The following is a 19,987-nucleotide window of genomic DNA, read 5'->3' as shown; positions in this document are numbered from 1 at the left end:
GCTCGACTGCCATCAATGGATATTCTGGTTTTTGTTGTTTTGGTTTTTTTTTTTTGTTTGTTTGTTTTGGTTGGTTTGTGGTTTTTTGTTTTTTTTTTTTTTTTTTTTTGTTTTTTTTTTTTTTTTGTTTTTTTTTTTGTTTGTTTGTTTGTTTGTTTTTTAATCTGCTACTTCTGAAGGTACGTTGACTCCTGCTCTTACAGGCAACTGCCCAACACTTTCAAACTGAGGTCTACAGTGATGGCATGTGGATAAGGAAAAGATGTCGTCATAACTGTTTCCTGGTGGTAACTGTTTGCTGCTTGGAGCCGAACACAGACCATTCTCCAATGCTTACTGCTGGAGTGATCAGCACCAGTCTGGTTGCGACAAATTCTGATGCCTCTCTCAAGCCAGAGGTCTGGGGAAGGCGAGAAGGGTTAGTTTTCTTCTAAATACAGAATGAAATGCACTTCCTGAAGAACACTGCTGAAATACACTGCGAAGGCAGCATCAGAAAGCTTGTGTTCTTCCTGATCACCCGCTTCATCATTTCATTTGACCCTCTTGTGAAGCAAGAGGCAACAATATATGTTAAATTCAACTATATTTTATTTAAAAGTAATTTAACATTTGACTCTCCCAACCGAACATCCCAAAGCAGGTTTGCAAAACCTGCTTTTTACATCTATTAAAAACGTGAATTTACAACTTCGATCCGAATTGCTCTTAGATTTAAATCATTGTCATATTAAGCTCCTGTAAATGAAGTATCTATAAATAACAAAATCCAAATGCTCAAGTACTCAACATAACTGAAATCCAAAACTCAATAATCCAGTATATTTCCTGTTCCTTTACATCTTGGTCTGATTCAAAGTATTTAGACACTTGTTCAAGAATTACAGTGCAAAAATCTTTTCCCCAACCGTGCACAAAAAATGTATGTACTCACTTAAGGCAGAACAAGTTATGTGTGCTTTTTTGATAGAATCTGTTTATAGAATAGAATTTGGTAGAATCTTATTGTATTTATATAGTAATTAATGGTCAATATGCATGTCTGAAAGACAGACAAAAACTGAGCTACAGAAGATTCCGTGTTGCAGAGAGGGAAACACATGTAAAATACATTTGCATATGTGCTGTCAAAAATTTTAGAATGAACAAAGACTATAAATTTTGTCTGAAAAACCTCCTCACCCCTATAAAAAGCATAATTTGTTGACGAAAATAATTTAAAAAACATTTAGTCTACATCTTACATTAATCCAGGTTTAAAATATGCACACCACCACTTTGGGTGCCTGGCAGCTTTAATTTAAACAGCTGTATATCTGTTTAGCTGAAAATATGCGAAATACTGTAAGAGAATGCTTCTTAAGTTGTTTAAAATTACTTTTGATTTAGTGGAGAAAAGTGTAAGCTGTACAAACATAAATTAGGAGGAAACACCTTTTTAACTTAAAGTTATTTCTAAGTAAGAATGCCATCCAAGAACTTCGATATGTAAGATTTTTAATAAAATATTTCAACCAGAATAGAATGAAGAACAGGAAAGCAGTTGACGCATGACTTATGTCCCAACTAGCAATGTGTTTTCCATTGGATAGCGCCCAGAAGACTAAAAATTCTATCATTAAGTACATAAAAATAAAGAAACGGAAAGGGCATGATTATTATTCTAAAACTCACAGCGTTTTTCTTCAATTCTTTCTTTGTTAAGACAAAGACAATTTAGTCATCAACCTTTTATTCAAGAAGCTTATTTGTCAGGTTTTATTCAAAAAATTAGGATCGTATTTGTTCAGTCAGAAAGCACAGATCAAATCAAACCCGGACAGCCGTTCTTTAGGAAACCTGCTACAACTTAACAGGAGTAAAGATTTTAGAATAAATAAATACATCTCTTGTCATAAGAAACAGACTTCCACAAATTTCAACTACTATTACTTTGAAAGCCACCTGTATAAGTGGTAGCTCTCTTGGAGGTCTGTGCACAGGTTGAAGGGAAAGGGCAAAGACTGCTGGACAATTCTAACTAGAGATAGTAACACACAGAACAGGAATTCAAATTGCATATCCCCGCTCCCCCAATTACAAGAAATTACATGTGAAGTCTAAATAGAAATGAAAATAATACAGTTCTCTAAACAAAAATATTAGAAAAATCTTTGAAATGTTTTGCGTTTAATCACTAAAGAGATATTTGCTTATAAACTGGTAAGTTTGGAAGCATATTGGTGGTCTGGGAAACAGGATCAAATCAGTAACAAAATGTCGCATTGCAAAATTATGTCACGCTGTTTGCAAGGAAACCTCCTGGGGAATGCAGCAGTTGGATTCACGTTTCAACATCTGTGGCTTGTGGACCAGATTTACTGCAACCTATTGCTTTCAGATAGGCATATAAAATAAAAAATTACCAAGGAGGAGGTTTAAATGACCTAAACTACACACCTTCGGAGTCTACCATGACATCAAATGCTACTGTTACATCAGTGAAAACAGGGGATGACATTTCCAAGGAAGTGAAAATTGTTTTGAATTAAACACGTAACATCAAACAACTTGGCTTCCTTTGTTTTAGCAGAAACATGCCCAGATGACCTTAATTAACCTGTACTCTGGCAGAGTACAGAAGAACTCTTAATCCCATTTTCTCATGCAGTAGCAGCAGTTTGATGTTCAACAACCCACCTCTACCACGCTGCCCTAAATCTTTAATGCCCTCATTAGTCCTGTAACATCTACCATGAAGCACAGCATATCCCCCTAAAACTTCCATTGTTCTCAAAATTCTACTCACTATTTGAGAGGTCTCATTATTTTGAGTTAATACACAAAGAAATTATGATTTCTCTCTTAAGACAACTGCTTTAGACACAACGTTTGTAAGTTTTAGCAAGACAGAATAAGCCCAAGCCATGCTGCAATTCATCTGGTTTCCTCTGTTCAGGACTTCTATCTTCTGTAAACTCCTCATCTTGGATCTGGTCCTAAATTGTTCAGTAATGCTTGCTTTCCCTCAGTTCCTCAATTATCCCATTTGATTTTTTTTTTCTGATTGATCCTGCTCTCATCTTACTGGTTGAAAAATGCTGTAAACTGTCCAGGTTTTTATGTAACACTGTCTGGCTCTTAAACAATGACAATTTTCATTCCTGTAAACCAATCTCTCAGACAAAACTAGGCAAACTGTCACTAAAAAGCTGCTGAGATAATGGCTTTACTTTTTTTTGGTAACTAAATTAATTTAACTTTCTGTTTCATTTTTCTACCTCCAAAGCCTTCAAAAAAAATTTAATAATTTGCATAGAAAAAGTGAGTATAAGCTTAAAACGGCCTGAGTGAAAACAAGTATAACCTAAAATTGTATCACAACTTCTGCTGCCATCAGAATTTTGGTTTACTTGAAAACGTGTATTTTGTAATATCATGTTCTAGGAAAAAAAAAAAAAAAAAAAAAAAAAACAACAAAAACAACACAAAAAACCCCACAGACATTTTTTTTAAGCTTGCAGAACAAGCACCAATTTACCGTACTGTAGCTGGGTAAAATAAAATAATCACAGTACCAATAAGTTACAAAAGCTTGGTAAAAGGCAGTAAATTTTGTAATTTAAGACTATCAGACTAGAGGAAACAAACCAGCAACCATGTTGAATGAAAACAGCGATCTGAAGGCCAACATACTACAAACTGGCCTCAAAATGTCAAGACCCCTTCTTATTCCAACTCACTTAATTTTCATGCATTTTCATTTCGTGTTTTGATTTCACAGATTTCTTTTGTTCCAATTCTCACTTAACTTAGTCTGGTAATCTTCCTCCTGTCTACCGCCACTGATGAATTTCCCACATATATTCTAAATGAAAGCATTTTGAACCAAATATTTTCTTCCTGTGGATCTGAATTTGGGCAGAAATAATTCTTTATTAACTTTTCTTGTTATGCTCTCAGATTTGAGTGCGGTTTGGGGAAAGCATACGTCTGGGAGGGGGGGGGAAAAAAAAAAAAAAAAAAAAAAAGGATTCTGAAACAGCTGATTTACTGTGCGTTTGAATTAAACGAATAGGGAGCAGAGCATTTATATTTTGCAACTTGCAATTTCAGTAACTGGACTCATCAAAAATCCAGAGTTGTTTAAGTGCAATTAAAACCTGAATTTCGATAGCCAGTACAATCCATGCTTTCTTCCTGCTGCCATGCGGTGGCGTGCGGGTAAGGAGGGGTGGTTTGGATGGGCAAGAGCCCCGTGGTCCTTGCACCAGGACTAAGTGAGCCATCCCTCAAGGAGGGACCACGCACGCCGCTGGGGAAAAGCCACCGCCAACCTCTCAACCCCCAGGCTGTACGGAAACCCACTAACCCCCACACCGGCCTGCGGGGACTAACATCACCAGCCCACGGCGCCCACTTAGCACAGACAAGACCAAGAAGAAGGAAACGTTTTGTAAGCAGCGGGCTCCCTCGGGCTGGGGATGCCAAGTGCACTGAGGCGTCCCGTTTGACTGAGCAGCTCCCCGAGGTCTGGCGCTGCCAGCGGCACCCAGAGCCCCCAAGCCTGGCCACTGCACGACTAATAGGCCAGTCCCTTTCTTGTAACAAAGATCCAGAAACAAGCCCACACTCGGCACGCACCCTGCCCTCTAAACGTGCCGTTTGCACGGGCGGGGACACCCATTCAAGACGTAGAAGTGGCGGTATTTAGTTTGCCTGCGAACACCTGAAAGAAAGGCTTAGCCCAGTACTGTTTTCTTACATCGAAAGAATAAATGGATGAAAGGAAAGTATACTTTGAGGTCTCTCCATGGTAAGCATTGTCATTTCCAAGCAGAGATTTCAAGTGAGAAACACTTTAACGACAAATCTTAAAGTGAATCGGACACTTACAAAACAAAATAAACAATAACAAATTTTAATTCAAATTGAATACTTAAAAAAAAAAAAACACACACCAAGCCTCTAAATTCTGAATGTGTTTCTGTTACTAACATTTAAATAGCAATTAGGTATCTGGAATAACCCTCCTACGCCAGCCTTTACGTGATGCAACGTACACAGCCAGGTCTGATACAAGAAACATTGTTTACTCCCTTGATTAATTAATTCTCCCGTAAAATGAAAATATTAATTAGGTCTGAGACCAAAGGGAGGGGGGGGGGAATTAAATCTGAGTATGGATGGTGACAAAAGACACTATTTTTAACGGTAAATTTGGCCAGCATATCTGTCTATATCAGGGAATGAAACTTGTACTTTACACTGTTGGTCAGTTAATTTGTTCATCCAGCACAATAACACCATATAACATTATTAACAGACCCGAAGTAACATGCAAACTTGTGTATCAGAAAAAAAGAATATAAAAATTCCCAAAGAAAAATTTGGATTTGGGCTAGCAATGAGAACAGCAAACAGGGTAATACGATAAATTCGTTCCATAAGGAAGCAGAAACAGAGAAAAGAGCTATTACATCTTAGACTTTCTACTGCCTCTCTTCCCACAAAACCTTATGGAAATCAGTCATTGGGGCAATTGGTGAATAGATGCAAATGGTGTGTCCAAGGATGACCTTGCAGACATTAATGCATTTTGTTCGAAGCACGTATCTGCAAATATGAAACCTGTATTTGAAACACGTATCTGCAGACTACAAAGGACATAGCACAGAATTACTAAAAATAAACTTGTGTCCCTGACCTGATAGAAATATTTAAGGTGACAGATTGGGAGAACAAAAATGAAAAGCTGCCATTACCTCCCCCACCCCATACACATACACGAAGTAATAATTTGGCTAGAATACTAGCTTGAAATCTAGGATCAACTCTTAATATTTGTCTAAGGTTAAACCCACGATTGAAAGTTATCAGTCAGCAGCCTAACACTTAGAATACCTGGACTAAACTTGTGGTGCCAGCAAAGTTTTTCTGCTCTTGGGCAAATCACACACTTTTTCAGTGCTACATGTGTAAAATAGGAAAAAAGTACCTTATTTTCCTCATGTGGCATTTTGATTTCACCTGGTAAACTATCTACAGCAGAAAAGTAGAATTCTTACCACATTTCAGATAATTAGGTGCTAAACAGTATATATTTAACCCTTGTTAATTTTAAAGATTTTTCTGTTGGAGTCATTTGGGGTGGGGGGGGCTTAAAGCCGTTTATGGTGAATAAATAATGGAAGTAGTAAGTGACAAATGCTTTTTCAGTACCCAGATTTCTTTTAACTGCCAGCCTTGTTTCATTGATTTTTGAGAAAATTTTATGAAAAAGTTAGTTCACTAAACATGTGTCCTGGGTTGAGTGTATATTAATTATTATACGATTACAATTTTATATTTGATATGTTTATTTAAAATATTAAAGTAAGGTCTACTGTGTCAGCTTTTGCAGGGTGTGAATGTTAGTGTAGCCTTTACGTCAGAAATCCAAGAAAACTGGAAAATGGCACACTACTGAGTGGTCTAAGAGGATCCTGAAGTTACAATCAAGAACTAATTGCTTTAAGCACTGTTAAAAGAGTCCACGATGATTTGTTAGGAATATTCCAAAAATGAAAGAAAACAGAATGAAGTTAAATTAGTAAATTTCTTGTACCTACAAGATTATTATTTCAGTACTAAACATCAAAAAATGCATTTGTATACTGGGCCATGGTTAAAAAAATCTTTTAATGGGAAAGCGATTACAATTGAATATAAAAAAAATCCAAACCCCAAAGGATTTTGTGACATGAGAGAAAGAGTTGACTCTCAGCAGCTCCTACTGCAGCAGTTCACACATGAAGTGTTTTGAATAGCATACGTACAAGAACTAAACGAACTGTGAGCGAAAACACAGTCCCGCCAAAATTAAAAGGATGGAAGGAAGGAACTATCACTACTTTTCTAGCATTTAGAAAACTGTAAAATTAAACTTCACCTTCCCTTCCTCCCTATTCTACCAACACTACTGCTGATATAGTTAGAGAAGTCTCCCATCCAGCAATATACAGAGTTCTCAAATTTGAGAAATAATTAAGATTAGAGGCCCTACACTCGGGGAGGGAAGCCACCTCCGCAGGGGGATAGGAATACTTGCAGGCACACAGCAAAGACAGACGAGGCACACGAAGCAGTAACTGGGAAATGTTTCCTCAACCTAGGCTCCGGCCAGCGCAAAGGAGACTTCACCGGCAGCCGGGGCCAACTCTTCTCCCAGTCCTGAAGCAGCAGCGACTGGCTGAGTCATCACAAACCAGGCTGACCAGGTGGATCTCAAACGAGAAAAGGAGAAGCAGCAAACACACTGTGCTGCAAGCGTGACGCTGACACCAAAGCAGGGAAATGTGAAACTGGATTTAAACAACTGTTTCATTTCCAAAGGCTCCGATTTCGCAGGTCTGCTACCAAGATCTTTCCTGACGTTCTTCATTCTCAAACCACAGAAGTTTACTGGCCATCATATCTGCTCCTACGTATTTCCTAGTTTGTCTCCACCTCTCAAATCTCCCTGGCACTAGGATGGTGAGCTTCCTGCTGAGTTACACTCCCACCAAAGTAAAAGCAATCCTTGACCTGACTTTTGCCACTCTGACTCATCTTGACGGTAAGAAAGCAGAGCGAACTATACATTTTGACAAAATAACTTCAAACGCTGGTCCTGTGACAAGCTGCTGGTAAGACAACCAAAGGAGATTTCCCATAGGCATTACATAATGCATGCAATATATACCTTGATTATTGTCAAAGTCAGACAAAAGAATAGCAAACAGGCTGCCCAGGCTGCTGTCTCATTCCCTGAGACACAGAAATGTGTTCTGCAAGCCACCGTCCCCGAAAATTTTATCAGAGCCACGTTGCAAAGAAACATAAAGCATTATGACTCTTCCAAATCACTGAGAGAACAGATAAGCTCTGAGGTATGAAGACAATGTAAGCAAAACCATGTAACTTTCTCAATGAAAGGATTTACAGTGGATACCTAAGAGCAAGACGGGTGAGAAAAATCAACCTAAATTAGACATCACACACACTGCTCCTGGGATTAAAGAGGATAAAATGATTTTTAAAATATTTGCACAGAGAGGTTTTCTCGTGCAACACACAGCTGCAGGAAGTTCTCTTTCCATGACCTGGATCTCACGTTTAAGAATCACACCATTAGGCTTATAGAGAACTAAGTGCAGTTGGCAATTAATCCACCTCTTTGATTGCCTGCCTCCCATGCACTTAAGGGGAAAGGAAGCACAATTCAGTCTCAGTCTCATCAGTCTTAGACAGAGCCTGATTTCATAAATTGTTCTACCTGAGCAAGCAGGCTTACGGCAACATTTTAGATCGGAAAAAGAAAAACACAGGCACCGCCAAAATCTAAGATCGGGGGAAAGTCCTGAAGAAGTTTCACACAGAAAGACAAGCTTTTTCCCTACAGAAATAAAAATACGAGTTGCTGAAGCACAACAACGAACACCTCTGTGCGCCGATTTCTGGGGTTTATTCAGCAAAATCGCATCCGACTAAAAAAAAAAAAAAAAAGCTTACTCAACGAATGAGAAGGGGCGCGCTGCGGCGACATCCCCGCTGTCCCCACGCCAGACAAGCCCCCGCCAACTCGGCCACCGCTTTGGAAAAGCGCTCGCTCCCCGCGCTCGCCCGGGGCCGAATTCCCCCAGGTGTGGGAGCTCGGCACCGAAACGCCGCCCCGAGCCCGGGCTGCCCGCTCCGGCGGGGGGGGGGGGGGGGGGGAGCGGGAACGCGGGGCGGCGGGTGCGGCAGCGCCAGGGCCGCGCCCCGCGGGTCCCGCTCGCCGCGGCGGGGAGGGCGGGGAGGGGAGGGCGGCCCCGGCCCGGCTCGCTCACCAGAAGAGCAGGTTGGCGCAGACGAAGCCGCCCAGGGTGCGGAGGGGCCGCTCCCAGCTCAGCGCCGCCGCGATGCAGCAGCCCACCGCCAGACCCGTCTCCCCCAGCAGCGCCGCCGCCGCCCCGGCCCCGCCTGACACCTCCGCCGGCTCCGCACTCCCGGCCGCCGCCGCCGGGCCCCGCTCTTCGAGGGCCTCCGGTCGCTGCCGCCCGCCGACGCGCTCCCCGCCCGCCTGCGGCTCCGGCCGGGGCCGGCGGGGCGCCGCGCTCGCCATGGCTCGGTGCGGCCGCCGCGGGGCCGGGCGGGGCGGGGGCGGGGCCCGGCGCGCGGCTCTTCCCCCCCTCCCCGCCGGTGACGTCACCGCGAGCCGCGCACCAGACACGGCGGGGGGGGGGGACACACACACCCACACGGCGCCACAACCGCCCCTCACGCAGGTGTCGCGGACGGGCTGCGCCTGCGCGTGGCAGGTGCTGGGGGCGGTGCCTCGTGGGTGGGGGTGGGGGTGTGTGTGTGGGGGGGGGGGGTGTGACGTGCTCGGCCGCGTGCCGGTTGCCTGCCCGCGACGTGAGGGCGCGGCGCGGGGGCCTGGCTCCCCGGGGAAGCGGCGGGAAACCTGCCGGGGGGTGTTACCGGTGGGACCCTTCCTTCCCCTCCTCCTCGTGGGCACCCCCCCCCCCCCAGCCAAGCAACGGTCTCTAAAATCCTAAAAAAAAAAAAAAATAATAATAATAATTAAAAAAAAAAAGTAAATTGTTGTTGTCAGAGCGCTGGGAACTTCTGAGACCCTGAGGGAAGCCACGGCAGGTTGAGGGCTTCTGCCTGCACCTTAAGCATCGAAGAAACGTACCCGAAAATCTGTGCCGGGGTGCCCTGCCACCGGCACCCCTAAATACCCGTGTCCCCCCCTCTTACCGGGGGGTGGCGTGGGCAGCAGCTGCCGAGATTGAGGGGGAGCTGAATTCTGAAGAGCGTGCCTGCTGCGAGAGCAGGGACGGCCAAAACTGAGAACCGAAGAACGTGTTTCGCGGCGTAAACTGTGGGAGAAACAAGCTCACGTATATCAAAAAAAAAAAAAAAAAAAAGTTTTATTCGGGGACAAAGTGGAGCAAAGAACACAGCGCTGAGCGAAATGGCACGCGCCCCCACCCCAGCAGGGGCTTCTTTTTATAGAGCAACCAGGAGGTTTCATTGGTGAGGCGAAAAAGGCGGGTTTTCTCCTCTTTACACCCGCACAGCAACTTTTTCGCTGTTTCTCTGAGGCCGACTCTCAGCGCTTTTCCACTGCCCCCCCGGGGGGAAGGGTTTTTTGGGGGGAGGTGGGGTGGGTGTCCAAGTCCGGGTTCCTCTTCATCAGTTCTTCGCTTCCATTTCTGCTGGCTTCCGTTCTGCCCCGGCCCTTCCCATCCAGGTTCCCCTTGCCGTGACGCCTGACCACCGACCACCCCCCGCGTCCTACTGCTTGCCCGATTCCACACAATGCCCAACCGCACGCCTAATTTGTGAGCAAAAAAAGGCTTGCTTAACTTTCGTCGTTTTAACAATACTGATTTAATAACACCTTTAGCCTAACTCAGTAAAAGTAATTGTTTAATTACTCTTAGCGAAAGCAAAATCCTTCTGTTATTTACAACAAACTGCATGAAACTAAATAACTTCAAGAGCAAAATAACAAAAATAGAGGAATAATTTTTGGATGGGGAGTTAACACCTGCTTCTATCTTGAGTACCCCCTGGTAGCTTGATTTTTTAATGGGGAAAGGAGTCGTATTGGCTTGAAGGTCAACATGCCTTTCCTTCTCTGCGGTAAAAGAAGGCAAACTAAGATCACAATATTAAGTTGCAACATTGAGTGTGGGTTGCAAATCTGCTGTGTGTTTTGCCCAGGTGACCTTGGGAAGGAGTTATGTTACTTCTCCGTTTCCATGTACTCTAGGCACTATATGAATTGCACCCGAGAGGAAACATAGAGAACGTTATTCTACATAAGCCATTCAAATGTTTGTAAAAGACATTCTAGTTTTTTGCTAGTTTGTTATAACGCTGTGCTCTCACCTCTAACAACCCGGAGCCTGCCTGAATAATAAGCCCATCTCAAACGTGGCTGATCGAGTGTTGTCTGCAAGGGTCCAAAGAAAGTAAAAGTGAAGAGACAGGCGCCCCCAGTAACCCCAGACACACGGGTGGAGGAGAAAGGCTCCAGCCGGTAGTTGCAGGCAGACTGGTGATACGCTTTGTTGTTTTGCTTCAGTTTTGTGCTGGTGGATAAAACTTGGCCCTGAAAAGGCTTGGTCAAAACAGGGTGTCCTGCCCACGGGGGGAGGCGGGCCGCTGCGCGCCGCCGGTGCGCTCTCCTCCGGGTGGGCCGTGCTTACCCGCAGAAGCTGATTCCCTGGCTTGGGGAGCGGGATCAAAGTGAATTCTGTCAGTCCACGGGAGTCTTCTCACGAGGAAGAGGAGGCAGGGAGAGGAGGATAAATGGGGGAGTTTGTCCTGTACTTAATACTTTACTGGTTTACAGGTCATTGTAGGGCGCTGTGTTACCTGTGCCAAGCTGCTGTTCCGGTGAACACTGTCCTTAACTTGCCAAAACCACCCCCCAGCTTAGCGAGCGGCAGGTTGCTTTCCCTCGCTAGCGTTCAGTTATTTCAGTAACGTGGGCTGTCCTACCCAGCATCCAGGTCTAGCTAACTCCACACTGGTGCTAGGTAAGCCTGGAAAGAAGTCAGGCGTTCCTTAGGCACTTTTAAATTGACCGTGGGATAATTAGCCCCAGAAAGCACACAGTGGTTAAAATGTTTAAATTTGGGTTTAACCAACAGTAGGATAATGGCAATATAATCCCACGGCCCGAAGGATTAAGGTCATGGCAGGTTGTAGGCAGTCCTGCCTTACCAGTATTCTGCTTTTTCTTTTTAAACATTTGACGATGATTGTGTGCTCACTTACCCATAATTTATACTCGATGCTGTACTCCCTTCAGTCACAGGAGTTCAAGAATGCCCTCTCTCCTCAGAAAAGGAAGGATGGAATCTGGGAGGGGAGGATGAGGAGGGGTTTCAGTGGGCAGGGTAGACTACAGATACGGGAACTATTTCAGATTTTGATTAAATTTGTATCCATTCTAGATTTCTGGCCTCTGCTTTCCTGACCTATACCACGAAGGATATGAACAGAAATTAATGAAAAGTTCTTCTAGAATAGATCTTGTAATTTAGCTAGTGGAAAAAAAAACAAAACACTTCAAGTATTGATGGATGCAAGCTCTCCTTTTTTCACTGCTGATGGTCATTGGGCTGAGTTTATATGAACAGGCTTACTGAAAGCGCTCTGGTATAAACATCAGCGTGAGAAAAGAGACAGAGGATTCATTCACAGCCACTGAAAGTTTAGATGCCTTTTACAGGAAAGTAGTGGTAAATATTTTGTCTGGTTTTGATCTTTCTGTATTTTAATGTTTTGCCTGTCAGGGTTTAAGAGGTTTCTGTGCAGTTTGAGAGTTTGTGCTGGGAAAACCTACGACTAGCACCCAGTCCACAGTTGCATGTGTGAGCTGTAATGCACAGAATTAGGTTGGGGACTGTGGTTCTGGTGTCAGGGACTACAATGTAAATGATGGATGAAAACAAAATAAAGCTTTCTAAATGGCTGCATTAAAGGAGCTTACAATTACCAAAGCATTCTAATGCTTCTGAAATATGTTTGAAAATTCTAATGTCAGCGTAGAGTAACGTTGATGAATTCAGTTGAGGATTCCAGCTCAAAATGGTATGATTTTCCTTTTTTAAAAAAAAAAAAACCAAACCCAAACCTTGTTTTCCATTTGTTTCATCAAATGATCACAGAATAAGTTAGTTTGGAAGGAACATCTGGAAGACATTTGGTCTGACCTTTCTCCCCCCACACACACTCACCCGAAGCGCCTTGGCAGTTGGCTGTGACATGCTGCTCCTTGTCATGCCCGGGTTAGTTTTGCACACCTCTTCCACAGCACGCTCTGGGCAACCTGTTCCAACGCTTGACCGTATTCATTGTGAAGAGTATTTTCTTATTCTCTACTGAAAATGGCTTGTTCTGCGAGCTTTGCCCATTTTGGCCGATTTGTTTGGTCTGTACCTCCTAGGGGAGGACTCCGGCCCCCTCTGCTCTATAACCACACATTACCTGCTCAGCACGGAGATCCCCGTTAACCCTCTGTTCTCCGGCGTGAGTGAACCCAGCTCTCAGCCTCTTCTACATCACGGGCTGTAGGCCACTGACCTTCCAGGGGTCTTCTGGACTCATTCCAGTATGCCAGCTTGTGTCTTGTCTTGGGTTGCCCAAAACTGGAAGAAGGAGTCCATACGTGGTCTCACAAATGGTGGAAGGAGGGGAAGAATCACCTCCCTTGTCCTACTGACGACCTGTAGTTAGTGCAGGATTGTTGACTCTCTCTCTGGTCATCCCTGTGGCACTTCCTGACTTGTCTCTGCTTTGAGGCTGAAGAATCACATCTTAGTCATTCTTCACATCGTAGCAGTTCTGTGACTTCCATCCTCCTTGTTCCCCTTCTCTGAACCTTTTCCAGTTCCTAGATAACCTTCTTGTGCTGTTCCGGTCATGTCATCGCTGCGTTCAGAGTGGGAGCAGGCCATGGATTTAAATAGTTTCATAACAATGCTCTGTGGTTTGTTTTATGGCTTTCGTAATTGTTTCTAATGTCTGCTTTCCTTTCTTTTTTTTTTTTTTTTTTTTTTTAAATTTTCTTTCTAACTGGTGCAAATTGGTATTTTCCTGGAACTACTAAAACTTCACAAGTTTTCCCCTTAGTGATAATGATCAGTTCAGAGCTTGTTGTATGGTTGAATCTGGGATTGGGCTTCTCCCCCCCCAACCTCTTCACCTGCCTTACTTTATCTACTTGGGATTTGTTCTTCATTTTATTGGACAACTATTCAGCCTCCTAAAATCATGCAGTTCTTTAGTCTACCCTTGTCCTCACTTCCCTGAATAACGTGATGTCATCACTAAACTTTGAGCTTACTGTGTGTCATTTTTTCCAGTTCACTATTGAATGGGTTGAAGAGCACAGAGCCCCTGCAGAAATTCAGTGATGATCTCCTTTCTTTATTGAGAACGGACCGTTTGCTCTTATTATCTGCTGCCTATCTTCTAGCCAATTATTTCTTCACATCAGGACTTCCCTTCTCATGTGGCTACATAGCTTCCTTAGAAGCCTTAAGTGATGAATTCTGCCAAAAGCTTTTTGGAAATCCAGGTAAACCACATTGCCCTCATTCACAGGTCTGTCAAAGAACTTCAGCAAATTTCTAGGGCAGAGCTTTATTTTGCAGAACCAGTGCTGCCTCTCCCCAGTAGATCATATGTCTCCAGGTGTCCACTAATTATATTCTTTATTATAATATTTACTGATTATCATTAAAAGCCTTTGGTTGCCTAAATCCCTCAAACTCTTTAAAGACTGGTGTCGTATGTGACATACATACCATGCACCTTTCGTTAATCCTGTTCCTGCCTGAAGCTTCATGCATGCTTTTGTGGCCTTTCTCATGGGTCTCTTCGCTAAACTCTGATACCTTTTATAGTTACCATTTAAGTGTAGAATAACTTTCCAATTAATAATTGGCAAACAGTTCTCTCCTCTGTTGCACACCCTCTTAGCCTTTCAGCATCCAAAAGCTCCATTGTGGAGCATTGCTGAAAGTACATCCCAAGCGTATTATTATTCTATTTAACTGTTATATATCACGATCTTAAACTATAGAGCAGGAACGTGTTAAGTGTTGCCCTATGTTCTGCAAAATGCCATTAGGTCTGTGACACATCTTTTTAAGTATTTTACATACAAATGTATGTACCAGTTAAAATGGCAGGCAGCAACAGTCTTATTTTACTCCCATGCCCTGCCACCTACTTCGAAAACAGCATTCAGTTTAATATGGCAGGTTTTGGGCTTCAGTACTGCCACGTGGGTTGTTACAACTAAATAACTAATTGTAGTTAAAGGAAACGCAGGGAAATTCAGAGACTTAATTGCCAGTTAGTCTGAGGGAAGGTGGATGCCTTCCAGAAACACTTTATTTTAGAGGCTGCCCTCTGCTGCTTCTCTCAGTCATCAGCCTTGCTTCTTGTTTTTTTTTGTTTTTTTTTTTTTAGCTTCTTGAAGCAGACATAGGATAGCAGAGTGAACATGGGTTTAAGTTTTGTGTGCCAAATCCAGCCAAGTATATCTTGTCCCAAATTATATTTTACAAAAAGAACTTTAGTCACTAAGGTCTCGTCTGGTATTGATTGTGTGTTGGTTTTTCTTATTGTTTCCTTATTTCGACTTATGGATTCATAAATTTGTGTTTTCTTTCCTTTATCTAAAAAGGAAGGACGATTCATGGGAGAGCTTCATTTTTAAAAAAAAAAAACTAATACGTTGTCATCAGGAGGATGATGCTGTTTAGAATGCTTGCCCTGCCTCTGCTGGCTTTATAAAGTTACACTAGTCGGGAAAAGAGAGCGCTGGTGGGGAGTGAAGAGACCTGCGTTCTGCTTCAGTGCTCCCACTGTCCTGTTGTGTGAGAGGGGGAAGATTGCTTGTATCTTCCTGATACGCTCAATACTCCTTGTATCTTCCTGACCCGCTCTTTGTCTCCTCTATTTGATTGAAGTCTTTGCAGGTGGGAGTGACCTCGTATGGGTTTGCGCAGTGCCAAGCCTAAGCAGGGCGCAAATTCAGACAGATTTCCCGGGTACTTTCCCAATGCAAATAACGAAAAAAACATGAGAACTTGTAATTTGCAAATCAAAACGGTGGTTGATTTATAAAACAAATCTTAAGAAAAGTCTGTGCTTGCAAAAGCTTGTAAGCGATCTTAAAAAGAAATACTTAGTTGCCTGAGGTTATGTGTCTGCTTAGCATATATGTAATTATGCTGGACTGTGATAGACAATATTAGTTGGTAGGACAATTAAAACTTGGTGCTTTTAACAATCAAGTCTGCAAAGATGTATATTTAGGGAAAAAAATACATTAATGAGCATAATATGCTAAGAAAATTTCCGAATTCAGACTTTTCAAAATGCTCTTATGCTACTCTGAAGTGTATATCTGTTGGGCAGCTGGAATTCCTGGGACCTATTGGCCATGTAAGCTAAAACTACCAGGTGGTGCAACATGAAAAATTTAACAAGTGACAAAATTTTATGAATGTTGATGCTACTTTTTATCCAGAAAATTTAGCATTTGTTGGTTTGTTTTTTTTTTTTTTTTTCCTCACTGCTTGGTTATGTTCTTACTGCTGGTGAACTAAAAGCTTTGAGAGTAGAACGTGACAATGCAGTAACGTAGGGAAGAATCGTGCTTCAGTTTTAGTTTTTCTGTAATACAGATCATGATCAGGATGTTCTGGTACCCCCACATCAGATATTCTTTTTTGTGTGGTTAACGTGTGTGAGAACAACAGTAAATGTTCTGTTCTCAAATGCAGCATTTTTCTTTTCCGAATCCAGGTTTTATAGAACTGAGCTAGTATAACAATTAATATTTCTATGTTTTGAGTTGTTGTTGTAGCATTCAAAGGATAATAAAGACAGATCAACTTGAAATTAGAAAGGATGATATCTCTGATGTAACTGTCTAGGACCTGAGACAAAGGAATTTGCAGAAGAAAATATATGTTGACAGCCTTAACACCTGTGGTCAAAGCCAATTAAGAAATCACTTAAAACAAGTGTTTTAGCCCAGAAATAGTATTGTACAGCAGTACTGTAAAGTATTTATGTAACACTGTATAGGTGTCCAGCACGAAACTATGTTGCTCTGCTTGTCTGTTTAATCATGCCATATGGAAGACCAATGAGAATAAATGATTTTCATGGATCTAATTTTGGACCTGATTACTGTAATCTCTTAGATAGCACTATCTCTTTGAATATATGTGGTAGAGAGTCAATAATGACTTTATAGGTTTAGCTCCACGCTTTGGTCATGTCCACCCAAGAGCAGGCCAAGCAGGCCAGCAACCTTTTTTGAATCTAGGAATTGTTCGGAATTTATGAAAGAGTGTTATGAAACAGGTAAGCTCATACTGGAGTTGTCATTGGCAAGGAAGATTCAAAATCGGTGGGAATCAGGGAATTCTTACATTAGTCTTTTGGCTTTTTTTTTTCAGGAGAGCGATCTAAGCAAAAACGTTAGTATAGTGGTAAAACTATACAGTGCCTTAAAAATTGTGAGGAAGAAAGTAAGTAGATGCATTTGATTATTACACTGACTTTATGAACGTACTTTTTAGATGCAGGCTATGGTGTGGGTGATCCGTCACGAGCTGATGTCTGGTGCCGTGCTTTGTTTAAAAACTGTAGCTCAAGAGATCGGGGGTCTCGAGGTGGGGAGAAGCGTGTGACACAAAGCTGGGAGCAGCTGAGAATGGAGAGAGGACCCTCCCCAGCTGCTGCCAGGGAGGGTGCTGCAAATCCTGGTCTCCGCAGCTGAGGCTGCAGGAGGGCAGGGGATGCGTCCGTGTGCTCTGGAGAAAACGGGAGGCTTCACTTGAGGGCAAAAGGTAGAAATCCTTGGTGGCAATCTGTAGAGAGGACAGGGGGGCGTAACATTGGGTTTAGCGAACTGACAAGCTCCTGGCGAGGACGGGGCTAAGGTGGTGCCTAGCCAGGGAAAACTGGGTTGTGGCACGGTACCTAGAGGACAGGCTGTGGTAGCACGGGTGGGGAAATACTGTCTCAGAAGGGAGTATGTAAGAAAAAAGTTAGGAAAATGTCTTTCAGAATGCAAGACGCACAGTCGCACTTATGCAGAATTTCCCAGAGTGCACAGAAGATCCTTCCTTATAATTGAGAAAACAGATCTTGGAGATGGGATTTCATCACCATCTGCTGTTTTTTTAATTCTGACACAGTCAGATGAGAGGATGTTTGTGATCTTATTGTTGGTCAGTTGGTAAATATCAGGAGTGTGATTCAGGTCGGTCAAGGAGACGTGTTGGGGGGTGACTAGCAGCAACGGCAAAATAAACTCTTATGCGAGAAAAAGGAAGTAATCTATAAAGCTTGAAAACTGCTGTTTTAAGACACAGAATATAGGAATTCTTACAAAAACAAGATGGGTAGGAAGGTGGCAAAAGGGGGATTTTTTTTTTTTTTTTTTTTTAGTATGTGTTAAGGGACCTTACTAATATAAGTCACTAAAGTTGATAATTGTGTTACCAGGAATGGGTTGGAGATCCTTTTAAGTGTTTTCATTAGTGACATGATTTTAAGAACAGTGTTTTGACGTGTATGAAGCAAAACTAGGAAGGCTAATCATAAAGGAAAGAGTGGATGCTCTGATGGAGTAAGAGAAATGACGTGTAACAACATAGAATGAAAAATCATATGCTTGGGAGCTAATTTCAAGAACAAGTCGAAATCTTGTCATTTGATTAAATTTGGCCCTTTGTCCCCCCCCTTTTATCTTTATCAGTCTAGAATTCCCATGCAGAATCAAAGGGATGTCACTACGAGTGACTAGTTGATAAGAGTTTTAAACTGTTGTTATAAAACAACAATAAGGTATTTGAACACTGTGCCATTCCCATCTCCTTTGTTTTTAAAGACTGTTTTAAAGAACATTGATTTGAAGAACTGTAATAGATGCTGAAAGATGCTATGAGGCTGATTAGGGATAAGAGAGAACTTACTTTTTGAGAAAAGTTTATTTTAAAGTTTTAGTTTGAGTAGTCTTGCAAAACGAGGGCTGGAAGACAATGCAACTACCACTTAAAAATATATTGGGAGGGAGAAGTGGGTAAAAATTATACATGGGGGAAAATTATTTAAAATCAAAAGATTGTGGTGGAACAGGAACAAATAATCTAGTCACGGGTCAACTTTAGACAAGAAATGTTGGAAAAACGTCTACAGAGACGTTCACAAACAGCCTCCTGAACAGGGTAATGCGGGCAAGCAGCACCGCGCCCGGCGTATCGATGAAAAGCAGTGACTCTTCAGTTAGAAACCCGCAACTTCAGCCTTCGAGATTTCACCGTTTTGTTGGTGTCCTCTTTCTCTGGTCCCTCTGATGCTTAATGTATTTTCCCCCTTCACGTTTGCCCAAAGCTAGAGATGGATGGGGGTGCTGGCACGTCTGAGAAGCAGCCCGAGTAGCTGTTGCTTGTCCTAACCACACATCTAGTGGATAGCAAGAATGACAAGAGGACTCCCCCTTCTCCTCCCCCAGCCCGTTGTCTTTCGGTAAAGCGCGGGTAAAATCCCACTACAGATGGAACTGCTCTCTGCACAGCTCACTTCTGCCCTCTTCTGCTGCTTCCCATGATTGTTGCAGGTTTTGCGTTGCACCAAGGGCCTTGTGTCTGTTGCGATGTCTTGCGGGAGATGTTCTTAGAGGATTCCTTCAAGATTAAGCTTTATTGTAGAGGTTTGCTTGCGATGTTGGGTGGTTAACCGGAGTTAATCGCTCAGTAGCTTGAAAGAAATAAGGGTAGACGGGAAGCCCCCTCAACCAATTGCAAGTGCCCGTCCCCACGGTCTCGCCCACCTTGCAGCGCTCTGCGCGGGTGTGTGGATTGTAGGCATGTGTGAAAGTAGAGTTGTGCCACAGCACAGCTGGGTTCCTGTACCCGACGGAGTGAAACGCAGCGGGTTTCTAGGGCCGGGCACCGTGCAGAATTAGTTATATTCCGGATAGGGCTGCTGGATTTGCTTGGTACCCTGCTGTATTTGCTCCGGGGCTGTACGCGATCCGGAGCGCAGGTGCCGCGTGAAATTGTCAGCCCTGAAGCAGCTGCCACCGCGGCGCCCCAGTCGCCGTAAGATGGATTGATGCCAGCACAGCTTGCAGCGCTGCGGCACAGCTGGGGTGGGTTCGGGCCGGTGCAGCCTCATGCGTACCCGCTGTGGCCGTGTGCCCCAGAGGCGCGGGGCGGGAAACCTACGTTTCTGCTGCCACACCGCGCGGGCGAAGCGACTTCCTCCGCATAACTTCTGCAATGAAGTTGGTGGAGAATTCTGGCCCCCCCCCCCCCCCCCCCCCCCCCCCCGGCAAATAATGGATGGATGCGGATCGTGAGGCACGAGGAGAGCGCCGGGCTGAAGCCTGAGGACAGAGGCGGGATGGAGGCACGGCCGGCTCGGAGGCGCGCGGAGGTGGTGA

The 19,987-nt window shown here is 43.4% G+C and overlaps 1 protein-coding gene across 3 annotated transcripts in view; it reads right to left on the bottom strand.

The window, feature by feature from the left end:
- Positions 1-9,187, bottom strand: part of RETREG1 (reticulophagy regulator 1) — a 69,182-nt gene extending 59,995 nt beyond the window's left edge. For 2 of the 3 annotated variants that reach the window (XM_042806619.1, XM_042806620.1), the window contains exon 1: positions 8,829-9,171. In XM_042806619.1, the coding sequence (XP_042662553.1) occupies positions 8,829-9,103 (275 nt within the window). In that variant the 5' untranslated portion in view covers positions 9,104-9,171. Of the gene's footprint in view, positions 1-8,828 lie in introns of all 3 variants that reach the window. The other variant, XM_042806621.1, reaches the window with a different exon arrangement.
- Positions 9,188-19,987: the final 10,800 nt, after the last annotated feature.

This window comes from Tyto alba, unplaced genomic scaffold (assembly GCF_018691265.1).
Source record: "Tyto alba isolate M040663 unplaced genomic scaffold, T.alba_DEE_v4.0 Super-Scaffold_48, whole genome shotgun sequence".
Classification (NCBI taxonomy): domain Eukaryota; kingdom Metazoa; phylum Chordata; class Aves; order Strigiformes; family Tytonidae; genus Tyto; species Tyto alba.
The sequence above is the reverse complement of the archived record's forward strand: the minus strand, read 5'-3'. Positions and strand labels throughout refer to the sequence as shown.